At 43.4% G+C, this 19,407-nt stretch overlaps 2 protein-coding genes across 2 annotated transcripts in view; one reads left to right on the forward strand and one right to left on the reverse strand.

The window, feature by feature from the left end:
• LOC129344865 (probable glutamate receptor) overlaps positions 1–12,985 on the forward strand; it is a 37,865-nt gene extending 24,880 nt beyond the window's left edge. The window contains exons 4-10 of the mRNA XM_055001776.1: positions 555–734; positions 2,177–2,403; positions 3,664–3,755; positions 5,977–6,194; positions 8,090–8,312; positions 11,270–11,517; positions 12,890–12,985. Coding sequence (XP_054857751.1) covers positions 555–734; positions 2,177–2,403; positions 3,664–3,755; positions 5,977–6,194; positions 8,090–8,312; positions 11,270–11,517; positions 12,890–12,985 — 1,284 coding nt within the window. The remainder of the gene's footprint in view (positions 1–554; positions 735–2,176; positions 2,404–3,663; positions 3,756–5,976; positions 6,195–8,089; positions 8,313–11,269; positions 11,518–12,889) is intronic.
• A 5,592-nt stretch (positions 12,986–18,577) lies between these two features.
• The window catches only part of PANK4 (pantothenate kinase 4 (inactive)), a 32,309-nt gene continuing 31,479 nt past the window's right edge, over positions 18,578–19,407 (reverse strand). The window contains exon 19 of the mRNA XM_055001355.1: positions 18,578–19,230. Coding sequence (XP_054857330.1) covers positions 19,017–19,230 — 214 coding nt within the window. The 3' untranslated portion in view covers positions 18,578–19,016. The remainder of the gene's footprint in view (positions 19,231–19,407) is intronic.

Raw genomic sequence — 19,407 nt, forward strand, 5'->3', positions numbered from 1 at the left:
AGTGGCAGAGTCTCTGCTTTGCATGTAGAAGACCTCAGGTTTAATTCTTCCCCTGCCCCCCCCCCCCCGGCAGATGAAGCATCTTAGGAAACAGGTGTTGAAACAGGAGAGCCAGTTTGGTGTAGTGGTTAAGAGCAGCAGGACTCTAATCTGGACAACCGGGTTTGATTTCCCACTCCTCCTCTTGAAGCCAGCTGGGTGACCTTGGGTCAGTCACAGCTCTCTCAGAGCTCTCTCAGCCCCACCCACCTCACAGGGTGATTGTTGTGGGGATAATAATAACATATTTTGTAAACTGCTCTGAGTGGGTGTTAAGTTGTCCTGAAGGGCAGTATATAAATTGAATGCTATTGTTATTATTATTATTATCATCATCATCATTATTATATTGTTATTGTGAACAGCCATGCTCACTTAAGAGTTTCTACCAATCAGAACACATAGTACCAAGCTAGAGAGGCCAAACTATAAGGCAACTTTGTATGTTGGTTGCCTTTGGGAAGGGACAATCTGTAACCTGCTCTTCTAGCTAGTTTCCATTGCCTTATCCATAGGAAGACCCCTATGTGATGGCCAGGGGCACTGAACTGGAAGGCTACTGCATTGACCTGTTGGAGAAGTTGTCTGAGATGCTGCACTTCAAGTACAAGGTGGGCGTCGTGAAGGATGGGAAATACGGCTCGATGAGCACCAACGGGAATTGGTCAGGGATGATCGGTGAGATCGTGAGGAAGGTGAGCTCTCCCCCAAAAACTCCTCCTCCAAATACAAAATGTGGATGGACCTGTAGTGGGAAGGGTATGTTTCTAAATTTTGTATGTGAATTTTACCTTGCTTCTGGGGAATTCCAGATGGTATAGCCCAATCTTATCTTATCTTATCTTATCTTATCTTATCTTATCTTATCTTATCTTATCTTATCTTATCTTATCTTATCTTATCTTATTTATTAATGTATGTTATTTATATGCTGCCTTTCTCACTGAGACTCAAGGCGGATTACATAGTGTGAGATTAGTACAATTAGTGGCAAGGACAAGAGCAGGCATTTCCATACAGTGTCAAGAACATTTCCATAAACAATGTAATGGGGTAAAAAGATAAGTTTACAAAGATATAGTATTAGCAAGGATCCATTATGGGGTTGAGGAATTGCTGAAACAGAACATAATCAATTCTAGGACTTACACTGAACAACATGAAGCACAGGTAGTATATAGGAGTACATATTTAAAGCAACAGATAATATGTAAGGCAACATAATGGTGAAATCGATGTATGGTTCCGAATCCTAACTCATTAGTAAAACATCTGGGACTGCTTTCCTACAATACTGCCCTCTTTGCTGAGAAAAAGGCCTTTTTGAAGCTAACCAGGGTTAGCTTTTGGAAGCTAAGCAGGGTTAGTACTTGGATGGGTGACCACCAAGGAAGACTCTGCAGAGGAAGGCGCTGGCAAACCACCTCTGCTTCTCACTTCCCTTGAAAGCCCTTTGCTGGGGTCGCCGTAAGTCAGTTGTGGCTTGATGTGTGACTTTACACACATGCATTTCTAATGCACTGCAATGTCTCAAGTTTTTCGTTTGTTATTCCCAATTTTTGTACATACGACTCTGGGTTGGGAAATTCTTGGGGATCTGGGGGCAAAGACTGGGGAAGGTGGAGTTTGGGAAGGGGAGGGACTTCAGCAGGATGTAATGCCACAGCGTACACCCGCCAAAGCAGCCATTTTCTGCAGGGCAACTGATTCCTGTAGTCTGGAGACCAAATGTAATTCTGAGAGATGTCCAGAACCCATCTGATAGTTGGCAAGTCTAATTACACTCCTCCCCTCCACTTTAAATCTAGTGGTTCTGATGCACATTTCAGCTAATGTTGTTTTTTGCCATGTCATATGACCCTCACCAGGGCATTAATATCAGATTGTGGAGGCCAGAGAGCCAACCACATGTCCACGATATCATGGCCACCAGTTGGCTGTCCTGGGCCTAGACCAACTTTGGGGTGACTTTTGATGTTATGCCTCTGCATTGGGCAACAATGACTTTTCAACCAGGAATGCAGAAGGAGGAGCTATATATTCTCCGGGAAAGCAAATGACGGTGTGCAACAAGAAAAGCGCACCCACCCAGCTCCCCAAAGACTACCAAAAGCCACCTCTGTTCTTCCCCTCCTAGGAGGCAGACCTTGCTGTTGCCCCATTAACAATCACATCGGTAAGAGAAGACGTGGTCGACTTCACCCAGCCCTTCCTGCACACCGGCATCGGCATCCTGCTGGAGAAGGATTTGTCCTGCGAAGACGCTTCCCTTTTCCACTTCCTGTCCCCTTTCAGCAAGGAGATGTGGGCCGGCATCCTGGCCGCCTACGTGGTCTCCTCCCTCTGCCTGTTCCTGGCCGCCAGGTAAAATTTCCCTTCTCTTTTTGGCCCTAAAAGGTGAGTGATTCCGCACACATTGGATAATGCACTTCCAATCCTCTTTATAGATCATTTGGAATGGATTTTTTTTGTGTGCGGAACAAAAAATCCACCTCAAACGATTGATAAAGTGCATTGAAAGTGCATTATCCAACGTGTGCGGAATCAGCCGGTGTTAGACCAACAACTGATTTTGAGCAGGGGAAAAGTATGAATTAACCCCCTCTTTCCCAGCACGGCTCCAGTGTATATGGAGCTGTTTTTTGGCCTTAAATTGCATATTGAGAGGATGGTGGTCATGATTAGATGAGCCTAGTTCAGTGACTCATTCAGAGGTACAGTAGGAAGCCTCCACTGAGGGTAGTTCTGCTGCTGTTTCTCTGAATGGGATGTTGGATCATCCCCATCAATGGAGAGCCACAACAGGATTACTCGTCCACAGAAAAAACTGATTGGGAAGGTCAATACTCTTACAGAGATGCAACAGGTAGCCTCCTATGTCAACGGGTCTTTCTGGTGTGTCTGCATCTGGACTGATAGATCCCATCAGATACTGGCTGCACAGCACAGCAGTGAATCAAGCAGAAACTGGTGGTCACATCTGTGGATGGGCACTTCGGGATTCCTGATAGCTTCGGGTTATTTAGTTAATTTATTCCTCATGGTATACTATTATAAGCTTTTTTTGTTCCTCTTTGTTTTCATATGTTGTTGCAAGCCTTTCTGTTCTGCCTGTTTTCATTGATGATGTTCTCAATTTCTTTTATGGCATTTTACGCCAAAATAGCATTAAAATGCATATGTTTAAAAGTGAAAAATTAACAAAACCTACCACTGAAAATCCTTGACCTGGATGTCCCAGGTGAGCCTGATCTCGTCAGATCTCAGAAGCTAAGCAGGGTCGGCCTTGGTTAGTAATTGGATGGGAGACCTCCAATGAAGACCAGGGCAGCAGAGGCAGGCAATGGCAAACAGCCTCTCTTAGTCTCTTGCCTTGAAAACCCCACCAGGGGGTTGCCATAAGTCAGCTATGACTTGAGGGCACTCTCTACCACTACCACCATTGAAAATGGTAAAAAAAATTCATGGGTTTGATTTGCCCGAGGGAGGAACAAAATCAAAATGAGGCTTTTCAAGTGAAACAATCAGGGACATGCAATTTTTTAGAATCCCTATTCGAGAATTAGTTGTCCCAAACTTTATATTCCTACAAGGAACGTAATACAGCTGCTTTTCTCTTCGCAGAGTGAGTCCCTGTGAATGGGACGGAAATGATGAAACTCCTTTTACCTTCCTGAACAGCCTGTGGTTTGGAGCAGGAGCGCTTACATTACAAGGTAAAACCCGGTGGGAACAGCAGGGAAACCACCTATCCTAGCTTACCGCTAATGTCCAATTGTGCATTTCAAGAGCCAATATACCTACCCGTCCTTAGCTTTTTCCCCACTTTAAGTTAGAGCCGTAACCATAGTGTTTCCCTGTTCAAATTCAGTCTCTGGCACGCTTACTTATGAAGATATAAAGGGAAACATAATGATAAGTTTCATTTCTTTTGTACATGTTGGCTCTGTGGAAAAGCTAATGTTTTATAGAAAGCGGTAATTGAAGCAAAACCAGAAATGTTAAGCGTGCAGTTATTGTTAGGCACAGTGAAATGTCTGCTTTAGTTTTGAGTAGTGTGTAAAGTACCTGAAAGACGGCAAGAACTGGGATTCCCTGCCCCCCCGCTGAATTTGCAATGAACTTAGGATCACGATTGAAAATGGACTGTAGTATTAACTATACAGATATTGTTAAAAATAATTGTTCTAAAAGCTTTTGTAGGTGTCCTGGAATGACAGCCTTATTGTTTTGACCTGTAACAACAACAACATTCGATTTATATACCGCCCTTCAGGACAAGTTAACGCCCACTCAGAGTGGTTTACAAAGTATGTTATTATTACCCCCATAACAACAATCACCCTGTGAGGTGGGTGGGGCTGAGAGAGCTCTGAGAGAGCTGTAACTGACCCCAGGTCACCCAGCTGGCTTCATGTGGAAGAGTGGAGAATCAAACCCGGTTCTCCGGATTAGAGTCCTGTCGCTCTTAACCACTACACCAAACTGGCAGAACATACGATTCTGACCCTAATGCCAGGTCTGAAAAAGTTAAGCATTCTTTTCCATTCGTAAGATAAATGTGTTTGTGTTTTAAGAAATACAGATATTCCATCAGTTAATTAGATACTCTGCTTCTATTTTGGATTTTGTATTCTTTTTACTGTCAGAACAAATTGTGATTGGGGAAGCTGTCAGTTCAAATCTTGGGGAGGTTTCCATCTGGGCTGGGTGGGGGGGCTTAGACATGCTATTCTCAACAAGCAGTACAAACACCCCCCCTCTGTAACATGGGGCAATAACAACAAACTTTGTTGTAGAGTTGCTTTACAAGATAAGATCATAATACTGGCCTATTTTGTCAGGGCTTTTTTCCTAGGAAAAGAGGTGGTGGAACTCAGTGGTGGACCTCAGGACCGCACAATGATGTCACTTTGGGTCAGCGGGAACAAGGGGGGAGTTTTTTAAAGTTTAAATCACCCTTGGCAAAAACGGTCACATGGCTGGTGGCCCCGCCCCCTGATCTCCAGACAGAGATTTGGGTGGGGGCACGGCCAGTGGCATGGAGGGCAATCTAAACTCCCCTCTGTCTGGAGATCTGGGTGGGACCACCAGCCATGCGGCCATTTTCAAGAGGTGCCAGAACTCTATTCCACTGCGTTCCCGCTGAAAAAAAGCGCTATATTTTGTATGGCTGTTTGTAAAGATTACAAGATACTATATGCAAAACTCCTTGAATACTGTAAACTGTGTGATTGTTGTTAGCTTTTTATGCAAAGTGCATCATACATAAATGCATATAAAAGCTACAGCTGAGAGCACATGCTTTGTAATTCGGATGTTCTTAGTTGCTAGATGGCTTTTATTATAGACTGTGTGAATGTTATGGTTTTTGTCTGAATTTTATATGAAATTTATACATACAACACAATGTTAGTCCTAGAAATCTGCTTGCGGGGAGGGCAGAATAGAAATCCAATAAAATCAATAAATTGTTCTGTTTCAGCATTTCTTCAACTCTGTATCGGAGTCTTGTTACTGCTATGTTTTTGTAAACTTGTATTTATTTATACCCTATGGCATTTTTAATTGAAATGCTGTTGATACTGACTGAACTAATCTCACACTGTGTAATCCACCTTGAGCCTCAGTGAGAAAAGCGGACTATAAATGACATAAATAAAATAAAATAATGCTGATTGATCGTGGTGCAAATAACATCGAAAAACTGCTTACATTTTATGGGGGAAAACTGGTTTAAGGAGACAAAAAATGGCATGAAAATAAATCAGTTCGCACAAAGAGGACACAAGAATGATTTGGGTGCAAAAATGGGTGCAGAGGTCCTCCCTAACCAAAACACCAGCAGCCTGGTTTCTCCTTTCTCAGGCACCTTCCGTTTCCTTGTCAATGCTTCGATGGTGGTAGTTCAAATCCCATTCCGTGTTATCCCGGCAGGTGCTATTCCTCGACCGAAGTCTCTCTCTGTGCGGATCATCTCTGCCATCTGGTGGCTGTTTAGCATCGTGCTGCTGACCGCCTACGTTGCTGGTTTCAGCTTCGTTTTGGAGTCTGGCTCCGAGCAGCTCTCCATCCAGACCTTTGAAGATCTGGTGAAGCAGAGGCACCTCGAGTTCGGGACCATGGCAGGCTCCTCCACCCTCCGCTACTTCAAGGTGGGCTGGCCGAGAGCTCCTGAGTCGCTAGCAGCAGATCTGTGATCCTGTTGGTTGTTTTCATACCTGCATCCAGAGGAGTGGGCCGTGTTAGTCTGTAGTAGCAAAATCAAAAAGAGTCCAGTAGCACCTTTAAGACGAACCAATTTTATTGTAGCATAAGCCTTCGAGAATCACAGCTCTCCCCGCCAGATGCGTCTGATGTCAGAAGCATCTGGCGGGGAGAGCTGTGATTCTCGAAGGCTTGCGCTGCAGTGGAATTGGTTGGTCTTGAAGGTGCTACTGGACTCTTGATTTTGCTACTACAGACTAACACGGCTAACTCCTCTGAACCTTTACAGAAGCAAACTGATCTCCATATCAGAAAGAGCTGTTTGCATCTACTCCGCCCTCCCCTCTCCTCCTCTATATCTGACCAGTTTCTTTTGGCCCTCCATGCATCTGATGAAGAGAACTGTGATTCTCGAAAGATTATGCTACAATAAAATTGGTTAGTCTTAAAGGTGCTACTGGACTCTTTTTGATTTTTCATACATGCATGCACGCATACACGTTTCTGATGCTCTCATCCTCCAGTGGTGTATGCAGGCTATTTATCATATATATTTTTACTCTGTATATATGTCTACAATAATAAACATTAAAACCTCTTTAGCGTACTCACCCTTAGTGGGTCTTTATCATTGCTTCTCATACTTTTGGCTTAGGTCAAGTGTAGCGTAAATCTTTATCAATCAAGATTGAAAAGTTTAGGTGATTAAACAATTAAATATTTTTGATAGATTAAAAAGGTGCCCCATGATATATCAGGTGGCAGAACATTTAAAATTAATTTTTTTTAAAAAGGACCCTCCATACCTGTACAGTTGCTAAAAGACTTATGCTATGACATTGGAACGACGAAAACCCACTTCCTGTAATTCACTGGATCGAGGATCTTATAAACTTATCAACATTTGAACATATCGCATGCAGACAGCAATTTTGTATGGACTACTTTCAAATATTTGGAAACCTTCTATAGATACTTATGTATAGATTTGCCAAAAATATCTTTGTAGCCAGCACTGTTTTCTTTTCTTTTTTTTCCTGTTTGGTTCTTTTCTTTTTTTGTTTTTGCATTTGCTTTGCACTGATAAAATAATTTTTTAAAAATTTAAATGCTTCAGTGATTAACCAATTACGTATTTTTTGATAGATTAAAAAAGTTGCCTATGGATTTATCAGGCAGCAGAGTGTTTTAAATTTAAAAATCCACAAGTAGCTGGTTCCTTTTTAGAAGGAGCATGCCCCCCCCCAACCAGGAGGAAATGCCTCTTTAATTACAATCATGTGTTTATGAGGAGGGGCCGCAGCTCAGTGATACGGCATCTGCACCACGTGCAGAAGATCCAAAATTCAGTCCCTGGCATCTCCAGTTAAAAGGACCAGATAACGTGAACGTCCTCTGCCTGAGACCCTGGAGAACTGGTCAGAGTACACAAGTCTGACCTTGACAGAGCAAAGCTCTGATTCCGTCAAAGGAAGCATCACGTGTACCCCTCTGTGATCTAGAACAGACCATCCCTCCTAAGGTGGCGCTTGCTGTGTTACCTGCCTGCATTGTCTACATTTTTTTTTTACTCGTATGCAAACCTGAAATCCATCTTCAAAGAGGCATCCCCTCCCTATCACAGGAAAGAACATTCTTTTCACATACAACCTTAGAAGGGGGATGTTGTGTGTGTGTGTGTGGGGGGGGGTTGTCCTTTATGTTTGAAGGAACCAAGTTGCATTTGAGCTATTATAGTGTTCAGCCGTGCCAATGAAACACATGTCCATGCTGGCCTGGATGATTTCCACAAGTGAAAGTGCTTTTTCAATGAGTCTTCTGCTCCATGTTGTTGTGCTTTCAGGACTCCAAGAATCCAATCCAGCAGATGGTCTATGAATCCATGAACAAGAAGGACACCGTTTTGCCCAAAAGCTATCAGGAGGCAATTCAGCTCGTGCTGGATTCAAACTATGCTTTCATCGGCGAAACTGTCTCTCAAGATCTTGCTGTTGCTCGGCATTGCAACTTGGTCCGGTCTCCAGAGGTCCTTGGGGCTCGGGGCTTTGGCATTGCTACACCACAAGGTAAAACCCCAAGCGCTGTGAACTGTCAGAAATGTCCCTAATAGCAGCTAGAGTGTAGTGCGAACTCCTTCATCCCGCCCCATCATTCCTCACTTCTGCCTGTGGATCAAACACTGTTTTTGATCCTGTAGGACGCCTTGTACGTTCGTGTGTTCAAAAGATTCCTCGGTGCTTTATTTTCATTCAAAGTTTAACTAAAAACCACTTCGAACAGGTGGAGAAGGTGGTTTCATGACTGTCTTTCTTGTGCCAAAATAGCAAAGAGTCCAGTAGCACCTTTAAGACTAATCATCTTTATTGTAGCATAAGCTTTTGAGGATCACAGTTGTCTTTGCCAACTTTCTTGTGCCATAAGTCTTTGGGCCAAGCTACAAGTGATGCCTGACACAGGTTGGACACTTGTCAGCATCCCTCAAGTTTTGATGGGAAATGTAGGCATCCTGGTCTTGCAGCTGTAATGGAGAGCCAAGCTGTAAAACCAGGACGCCTACATTTCCCATCAAAACTTGAGGGAAGCTGACAAGTGTTCAACCTGTGTAAGGCGTCACTTGTAGCTTGGCTCTTTTTTTGTTGTTGTTGAGCTATTAACAGACCATCCCAGGTGACTTCTGGAACCCTAAAGCTCTCCTCTCCTTCCTTCCATATTCCTGATTTTCAGTGCATGCTTGACTTCTGCATGTGTTCACAAACATGCCCCTTAATCTACTATCTGGCTGGATGTACAGTTCAGTTGCTGAGCAGAGTTTGGCATTCTGAAAAACCAAAGCTTTTATTTTTAAACACCAAGGTGCAAAGAGAGTCTTGAAGATTGTGTGTGTATGCATATGAGAACACATAGTGTTTGGTGAAACTGCAGAATCCACTAGAAAGACTGAATAAAACTTTCAGTGCACACACAATGAAGACAGTCACGTTTAGAGCTTAAACACACACACAAAAGCCTGGGCTTGGGCTAATTAAATGCAAATGAAACTGTTGCATTTATTTACTTATTGTGCATTGTCTATTCTTCTGCCCAGATCTCAAAGAATAGACAATTTGGAACAGAAAGAAAAAATGAGGTGGGTGGGTGGAGAATGGAAGGAAAACAATACAGAGAGACTAGAGACCAAGTTGTGAATTTCACAAGCCAGCTATTTTAACTTGAAAATGCCCAGGTTTTTATTTTGCTTTTCCTCGAAGAAAACTGAACTTGATTTTTGAACTATATTGTGCGACGAAAAACGGGCAAAACAAAAAGTTTCCCAATGACAAAGTGTGAAAAAAAAATGGAAAGGGGCAGATTTATTTAACCCTAGTAATAAGGGTCATTAGCTGATTCCGCACACATCGGATAATGCACTTTCAGTGCACTTTATCAATCGTTTGAGGTGGATTTTTTGTTCCGCACACAAAAAAATCCGTTCCAAATGATCTATAAAGAGGATTAGAAGTGCATTATCCAACGTGTGCGGAATCACTCCATTGAGTCATCAGAAGGATGGAGATGCCAAAAGGAAAAAAAAATGGTTCCGTGCTCTTATGGCTCCCACAGATTCTGCAAGCACAACTGATATTTTAAGCTGGTGTTCACTGCCCCAGGGACTAGAAACTTGTGAATGGTGGTTAAGTGAACAAGACTCCCTGACAGCGTGTGTATTAAAGCATTCCTGATTACAGAAACCTTGGCAAAACACTGGCAGTACCTAATGATACCATCTGGATTGCTGAAGTGCACAGTTGTACTGCACTATAGAAACAAGGAAAAATATAAATTAGCTACATATTATGCCAAAAATTGCATTCAATATTTCAGAAAAGTTAGATTTAAAGGAGCAGCTGTTAGTTTATTGTTGCTGAAGTTCCCATACATAATTGCACTTTTTCCAGGATTGCAGAAGTACCATGAGATCAAAATCTCGCCCCTCCTTCTGCATTTGCCTGAAGTCTCTCCAGAGGCTGAGAGAATGGGCAGAAGTATTCGCTCTCTACTCCTTGGGTTTTGCTCCTCCAATTTATGCAAAATTGGAAGACCATCAGAGTTAAACCCCTCCCTGAGACTGGAATAAACTCTAATCAGGGTAGAAAAGAGTCCAGTAGCACCTTTAAGATTAACCAACTTTACTGTAGCATACGCTTTCGAGAATCACAGCTCTCTTCATCAGATGCATGGAGGGCCAAAAGAAACTGGTCAGATATATAGGTGGAGAGGGGAGTAGATGCAATCAGTGGCTTCTGATAATGGGATCAGTTACTTCTGATAATGAGATAACCATTCATAGTCTCTATTCAATCCAAGCCTGACTGAGTCAAATTTACATATGAATTCCAATGAGATAACCATTCATAGTCTCTATTCAATCCAAGCCTGACTGAGTCAAATTTACGTATGAATTCCAATTCAGCAGCTTCCCGTTGGATTCTGTCTTTGAAAGGTTTCTGTTGAACTATAGTGACCTTTTAAGTCCTTGATGGAATGTCCTGATAGATTGAAGTGTTCTCCCACTGGTTTCTGGATGTTGCCATTTATTCTTTTGCGCAGAGGTTGGCTGGTTTGTCCAATGTACAGAGCAGATGGACATTGTTGGCATATGAGGGCATATATTACGTTGGAGGATGAGCAGCTGTAAGAGCCAGAGATAGTGTAGTTGACGCCATTGGGTCCTGTAATTGTATTTCCTGGGTAGATATGAGGGCAGAGCTGGCATCCGGGTCTGTTGCAGGGTCTGGTCCCTGTGTTGGTGACTCTGCTAGCTAATTCATGGTTGTAAGAAGTCGTTTAATGTTGGGGGGCTGTCCGTAGGCAAGGAGAGGTCTTCCACCCAGGGCTTGTGAGAGAGGCATCATTTTCTTTTCTATTTTGCTACTACAGACTAACATGGCTAACTCCTCTGGATCTAATCAGGGTGGAACTGGAGGAATCTCCACACCTTTTCCAGGAAGGGACAATGCCTTTACCATTTAATCTCTATCCTTAGGGTCTGCCTGGACTAACAAACTGTCAGTGGCGATCCTGAAACTCGGAGAATCCGGTGACCTTGACTACCTACGGAGCAAGTGGTGGGAGAGCAGCTGCTCTCAGGACGATCACGACAAGTGGAGCCCCTTGAAACCCCAAGCCCTCGGGGGGATCTTTCTCATCCTTGCCCTTGGTCTTGCGCTAGGAATGATTGTTGCGGTGGTTGAGTTATCCAAAAAAAGCCGGCGCACTGCTGACCAGGAGAAGGTAAGCGTATTGGCTTTAGCGTTACTCTTACGCAGCTGCCTTATACCACATCAGACCTCTGAGGTCTGAGGCAGAGAAACATTTTTTTGCAACACCCACTACCTGTGATGCTTTTAACTGCAGACTTCAGAGACCGAACTTGGTATGCTCCGGATGCTAAGCAGGGGCTGTGTCACTGGGTTATTGCCTCTCTCCTTTCCAAACTCTGAACAGCAAGCAGGCACAATGACTTTGTTCACACTCATATTTGCAGCGAGGTCTTGAAAGCCTGCCGCTTACATAGAAAAACAACATTCCTTCACACGGTACGGGTCGTGTGAATTGACCTTCCAATCCACTTTTGTTCAAAACGAAGGTGCTTGTTAGGGAATGTTATTTCTTTTATTGTAAAAAAAAAAAAAAGAAACCCTGAAGGCTTAAGCAGAACTTTCCTTCATCTGTCTTTTTACCCATCACCCCCTCAACGCTAGGCTGCTCATAATGAATTGTTTTTTTCAAAATGAGCTATTTTATTTTTGCATCAGAGAAGTCATGCGGGTCCCTTCTCACAAAGGGAAGGCCTTCTCTCTGACTTCTAGAAATGCAGGATATAGGCTATGATTGCTTCATTGGAAACTGGCTCAAGGCAGTTGGATTCCTCTTCATAGGACAGATATTATGATGGCCAAGGTCCAATCCTTGTTCCCAAAAAGATGGACAGCACAGAAAAAGCTATTGCTTAGTTGTCCAGGGTTGAAAAGAGGTACCAGACAAGCTCTCCATAACATGGATAACAGATAGAATAATAAATAATAATTACATTCAATTTATATACTACCCATCAGGACAACTTAACACCCACTCAGAGCAGTTTACAAAGTATGTTATTATTATCCCCACAACAATCACCCTGTGAGGTGGGTGGGGCTGAGAGAGCTCTGAGAGAACTGTGACCAACCCAAGGTCACCCAGGTGGCTTCAAGCGGAGGGGTGGGGAAACAAACCCGGCTCTCCAGATTAGAATCCTGCCGCTCTTAACCACCACACCAAACTGGAGGTGACATCAGGAATTATGCCCCTGATGTTCCCAAAAGCCAAGCTGGAATCTACCTAAATTAGGTTAGGAAACTTTTCAACTGGATCCTTAGATGTTGCTGGGGATGGCAAATCTTCTCTCATGTAGGTCAGTACTTGGAAGACTTCATTAAACAACTTCGATGGCTGAGGTCTTTCCAAACTGACCTCAATAAATCTAGAGCTTTAATAGTACACAACAGATCGCAGGAGCAAATTAACAACCCTCCTGTGCACACGTTCCACAGTGGAATAGAAGTTCAAAATCGGTCAACCCGCAACACCTCTTTCCTCTCTCCCTTTCTTCCCCTTGTGTTAGAAATCTTGCTGCCCGGTGTTTACTGAGGAGCTGAGCCAGCGATTCCGACCAAGAGAAATTAAGAAGCAAGAAACTGCAGCAAAATCCAAACCGTGAGACTACATGGTGAAAGCGGAAGGTCAAGTGATAATGAACTTTCTTCTTTTGACCCTACTGTATATTCCATAGCGGAGCTCTCTGAGCACCTTCTAACTGTAGGGTATTGGCTGGAGGAAAAAAAATCTAGAATAGCTTCCTTTATAATAACATAAACTTGAGGAACCTTCTGTGTAATGCTGCATATGAATGAAGAGATCAGGAGATATGCTGGCACCGGGGTTCCGGTTTCTAACATTTCTAGTCCTCGAGCCTGCTTGACTGCACATTACCCTTTTTCTGCAAACTACGACCTTACCAAGATGCCAAGCATTGACAGCAGATATTGGGGGACTTATTCAAAGCTATGCAAATAGCCCGGTAATGCAGTTGACTTGTAGAACAGCCAAGGCTGTATGAACGAGCGTGTGTGCGAACTTCAATACTGCAATGCAGAATTCAGCTTCCAGAGAATCTCCTTTTAAAAATAGCATTGCTTCTATCTTTCAGAGCTGTAACTAGATGCTTACCTGTGCAGTTTCCGGTGGGCAGCCATGTCGGTCTGTAGTAGAAGAGCAAGATTTGGGTCCAGTAGCACCTTAAAGACTGACTAGATTTTCAGAGTATGAGCTTTCGAGAGTCTAAGGGGGCACCGATTCTCGAAAGTCCGTACATGTGCGGATAAGGGTGTGTGTGAAATCTCAGAGAGATTAGTAAATCACATTTTTGACAGAGCTCCTTTCTCTTCCCCACAATTTCTAAAAAAAGACTTAGGCAAAGGGGAACACTTGCTCTACACTTAGGATGTACACAGGTTGCAGAATTCATCTTACAGAGGCCCACAATAATTTCTTTTCCAGGAGAATACACAACCCTCAAAACTGTCCTGCGCTACCACTTCAGCCACTATTAACAAGCTGTCCATGAAGTTAGGGCATTTAACCAAATGAAATGCAAGCAAAACATAGGAAGGGACTCCTTGTATCTCCGGCTGAGTCTTGTAAGATAAAGATAGGAGGCATATAAGAGTAAACCAGTAAAGGTTCTGCTGGCTATGACAGCAGCGTGTGCATCTGTAATACCAGGATATCCTTCCTAAAAGCCTGCATTTGCACATGCAAGTCGGGATATAGCTTAAACTCTGGCATGACTCACAAACCCTGGTTTGTCACTTGGAACAAGGTGGAGGAGAATCTCAGCTCCCTCCTCCCCAGTTCTTTCTTCCTTCCATAAAGGCATATTTCTGTTTTTGCAACTAGCCATGCCTTGAATGTAACATACCACACACTCTTCCCTTCCAAGCCAGGATTAAACAGTAACAAACTGGTTTACCCTGAGTGGGAAAAATGATTCATTCATTTCCAAGCTACATTCAAAATTAGGAGGGAACGCGTAAACCTGAGAATCCCCCAAGCTCATTCCCAAGGTGAAGCATGTCACGATGCCAGATTGTGATCTGAAGCTGCAACAGTTCGATGTCGTACAGAATCTGAGCTTGTGCATAAGCAGCAGTGGATTGAGAGCGAGTGGATGCTTGTGTGAGGGGAGGTGGAGTTGGACTCATGCAGCTTATTTGTATTTGGTGAAAGGGCAGGCGAAGTTAAGATACAGCTTGTTAAGGTACAAGCAAAACCGAGCTGTTTATACATACTTCGCCCTCCTGTAGAGATATCAGAACTCCTTTCTACAGGGCAGCAAGAACTAAAAAAGTTAGCCAGCTCGCTTGATATGCAGGACAAAGAAATAGAGGCATTTTTATGCGCATCACAAAATATGACTAAATAATAAAAAAGGAGTTGTGACCAAACTGCCTCCTTGTATTTGTTCGGGAATGTGGAGGTGGGAGAATGTGCTTGTGCATGCCTATAGGAGAACCCACTTTCCGCCGAAGAGTGCTTCTCAGAATGGAAATAACACATTGCGAATTACCTGGGGACGCTCAAGTGCAGGATTTTATGTGTGGTCCATGCACAGGCTGTTCTCGCTCAGCACACATGCAGGCCGCTTTGTGTGAGTACATCTGCTAGTGTGTCCGGAGGGCAGAATGCCAATTCAGCTCTGTTTTCGCTGCAAGAACGAGTACTGTAGGTTCCTTTGACTTGCCAATTTGCATTTCTTTAAGGTATGAGAAAGTGTCAAGATCTGCATTTCAATGAATGGATGTGGGAGAAACTGGAATACTTTTAGCAACTGAGGCGGAACTGATATTGAATGGGTGAATGTATTCATGTGGAGCAAATTGAAATGTGACTATGAGAGCAAGCGCATGTAAAGTTAGAGGGGGGGGACACATGAAATGAGGTTCACTTGAGCGTCCCTAGGTACTTAATAAAGAGTCCAGTAGCACCTTTAAAACTAACCAACTTTATTGTAGTATAAGCTTTCGAAAACCACAGCTCTCTTCATTAGATGCAGGACGAAGAGAGCTGTGATTCCTGAAAGCTTATGCTACAATAAAGGTGGTTAGTCTTAAAGGTGCTACTGGACTCATTACTATTTTGCAACTACAGACTAACACGGCTAACTGCTCTGGATCTATGACCTAGGTACTTAGTAACGTGCATTTCCACCCTTTAAACCTTTAAAATTCCTTCAGCAACTGGTTGATTAATCTACCGATTTAAACTTGGCAGCCCTGTGATATTTTGTCTCCTTCCAGTTGTTTGGGTTGTGAATTCCTATCTTGGTTTAATTTTTAGCACTCGTGCGCATTTGCCAGTGAATGGTACGTTCTTAAATTAGCTAGACTTCCTTTAAATATCACCGCACAGCTGATGACTGAATCATCCTTTTAAAGAAAACAATCTGTTGATGGGCCTAACTTCTCACTTGGCAAATGCCGCCACTGATAAGGCTGAAATTTGTGCATCCCGACCCTTCGCTGCAATTTGCCTTAGAAAATGTGTAATTTAGACTGAACGTGAGTATCGTTGTAGTACGAACTCGGAATACATCAGCACTTCCACTGAGACCCAATATGGTGGTGTGGTTAGAAGATGACTAAGGAGATGTGCACGGCTGCCACAAAGTTCACCTGACTGTTATATACGCTCAGCCTTAGCTACCTCACAAGGTTGTTGTGAACATAAAACAAGGAAAGGAGCATCACGAGCGCTGAGCTGGGCTCAGTGGAGAAAAGGCAGGATTTAAAAAAGAAAAACGGGTTCTAGTCATACAAGCATTCTCAGGCAGACTTAAAACAACTGACACCTGTCATAAAAACAGAGGGAAGAAGGTAGCTGTTAACTCTCTCTGGCACCAGCATTTTCTCCTTCCCTGTGTCTTATTTCATGAAACATTTTTAGAGCAGTAACAGAAAAGAGAACAAGACGCTGACGAAGACGTTTGGCAAGCTCAAAACAAACAAAGTCAGACTTCTTTCGGCTGTTTAAAAACTATTGGGTGTGTGCCAAGTAATGGCTGGTGCATACTTAGTCCCAAAATATAAAAAGAGATTTCATCGACATTTAAATATCTCAACTACGAATGTGTCAAAGAACAACAGAAAAAAAAAATCAAGTCTTTCCCCCATCACAAAATACTGCAGCACTACAACAAAAACCGAAAAACAAGATGAGTGATATATGTATAATTTATACATATATATGATGTATTTATATATAATGAATCATACTGTTATTTTCTTTGAAAGCACAATGTTCAGAAAATCCCCTTTAAGTCATCTGTTTCTCTTTCTTGCTAAGTCTCTCTTTCCCCAACACTGAGCTTTAGCAGTCCTTTCTCCCTCTGTGGTGATGCTTCTTCTGTTGAAATATAAATGTTCTGAAAACCAGTTTAGTGCACCGAACCCATAAAATGCCTTATTTAGGACACATCCCATAAGGGCCAAATGATTAAAGGAAAAATCCAGAGCTCTGCCTCACTGAGGCTGACAAATGTTATAATGGGAATGGTATGGCAGCAAGTGTGATGTGGGATTTTGCTATGCGCCGAGCTTGAGAGATGCTGGCATGGCTTTTTTCTTTTAGATTTGCCCTGAGACTCTCCCCCCAGCCTCTGCCTCCGATGCCGCTTATTAGTTCTTATACTTCACTGACGAAAGGATGGAAACACGAGTAGCAGCTGTTCCTTTGGCAGTGCCATAACTCCAAACTAAGTGGGTGTTGGCTTGAGGAATTAAGGGTGCTGAAATCCTTTCTGGTGCATGTTTAAGGTGGTTTGGGAAGTAGATAAAAACAGGAATATTAGCAGCCTATTTCACAGGGTTGTTGTGAAGACACAGTCTTTAAGGATTTGACAAACCAAATGTACTTGCCAAACTAAGAGGTTTGATCCTTTCTTGAAGAGTGAGTTATGACTCTGGCAACTGCGGTTCCACAAGAGCAGGGGTGCACGCATGCGCGCGCGTGCGCGCGCGCGCGCGCACACACACACACACACACACACCACCACCACCACCACCACCACCACCCCCAACTGAAAAGGTGCTCTGCCCTACTCAAATCACATACCACAGCCAGGACTACAGATTAAAATAGGCGGGCCCAGTGCTTCCTGGTGCCCCATTGGTGCAAACATATCGTTTTTTTTACACTGAAGCCAAACCAAACCACCATGATCCTGCGGCTCACAGCACGGTCCATACAAGAATCCACCCCACTTGGGGCACCACCATGGTGCAGAAACATGGACCCGAGGGGCAGATCCTTGTGGAGCCTCGGGATTTTTACAGGGTTCCCCCAAAACTCACCATCAACTCACATATCGTGTCCATAGCCAGACTGTGTCACAAAAAACATGCACTCACCACTTTGTGGCACAGCCACGGTGATAAAACGTGGTTCCAAAGCAAGGATCTTCAAGGCTCTTCTGAATTTTTACCTGAGTTTCACGGGTGATTTGAAGTTGGATTTAGGGGCATTTTGTTAAAGAAAAAAAAGAACAGGATCCTGAAAGGTTCCGTGATGTGAGAGTTGTAGGAAATTCTCTTCTCTGCGACAGTTTTCAACGATGGAGGAAGTGATGACCTCAAGCTCCCCAAAGCCTGGGCCCTGGGAAGAGGGTGTAGCAGAGTTCGCACATCCAGACTGGGAAATTCCTGGAGATTTTTTTGGGGGGGGGGGTAGAGGAACCTGGGCAAGGTGGGGTTTGTGGAGGGGAGAGACCTCAGCAGGGTATAATGCCATGGAGTCCCTCAGCAGGGTATAATGCCATGGAGTCCACCCTGCCAAATAGCGGTTTCCTCCAGGAGATAAAAAAACAGAGGGAAGCAGGTAGCCGTTAACTCTCTCTAGCCTCAGCATTTCCTTCCCCATCTCTATTTCAATGGCACAAAACGAGAGCCCAGTAGCACCTTTAGGACTAACCAACTTTACTGAGGCATAAGCTTTCAAGAACCGCAGCTCTCTTCGTCAGATGCATCAGCCAAGAGTTCTTGATGCATCTGACAAAGAGAGCTGGGATTCTCGAAAGTTTATGCCTCAATAAAGTTGGTTAGTCCTAAAGGTGCTACTGGACTTTTTACTATTTTGCAACTACAGACTAACACGGCTAACTCCTCCATTTTTAGAGCAGTAACTGAAAAGAGAACAAGACACCGAGGAAGACGTTTCGCAAGCTCAAAACAGGCAAAGTCAGACTTCTTTGGGCTGTTTAAAAACTCTATTTGGTATGTGCCAAGTAATGGCTGGTGTATACTTAGGCTCAAAATATAAAAAGAGATTTCATTGACATTTAAATATCTCAAATACGAATGTGTCACAGAACAACAACAGAAAAAAAATCAAGTCTTTTCCCCATCACAAATACTGCAGCATTAAAATAAACACTTATCGAAAAAACAATATGAGTGATATATATATAATTATACATATATATGACATATTTATATATATATAATGAATCATATTGTTGCTTTCTTTAAGTCACCAAAGCACGAATATAAATACGGAATCTTGTGTGAACTCATTTTCCCTGTGGTAATAAAAATACATTCTTTACAATTAAAGTTAAACTAGTGCAAGTCCTGCTCCGACAGCCACTGCCGGCGCTCACCCCCGTAAGTCCTTCCTTCTCATCCTCCTCGATCGGCTCATTTGAGGGGCACCTCGTACTTAAAAATGACACTGAAGAGCTTCCCGCCAAGGCGATCGGCCAGCCAAGAGTTCTTGATGACTGCGAGTTTGAGGCTTTCACACTTGAGTTCTGCATAGTAATTTGTGTGGATGGCACGGCCCATCCCTTCGATGATGACCAGGTCTGTCTTCCGTTCCCGGACCACGCTGGCCAAGCCTTTGTCGAGGCGGCTGCAACGAGAACCAGAGAACTGAGAAAAAGGGGCTGACCATCAAAACCCATCCGAGGAATTGGACTTGGGATTCCCAGAGTCACTACTGGGAAGATGGATCTTGAGGCTTACGCCTGCAAAACGTGGGGAACGTGTTGGGATTTTAGCAAATATCCTATGTTCAGTCATGGAAGAG

The sequence above is a fragment of the Eublepharis macularius genome, chromosome 17 (genome assembly GCF_028583425.1).
Source record: "Eublepharis macularius isolate TG4126 chromosome 17, MPM_Emac_v1.0, whole genome shotgun sequence".
Classification (NCBI taxonomy): domain Eukaryota; kingdom Metazoa; phylum Chordata; class Lepidosauria; order Squamata; family Eublepharidae; genus Eublepharis; species Eublepharis macularius.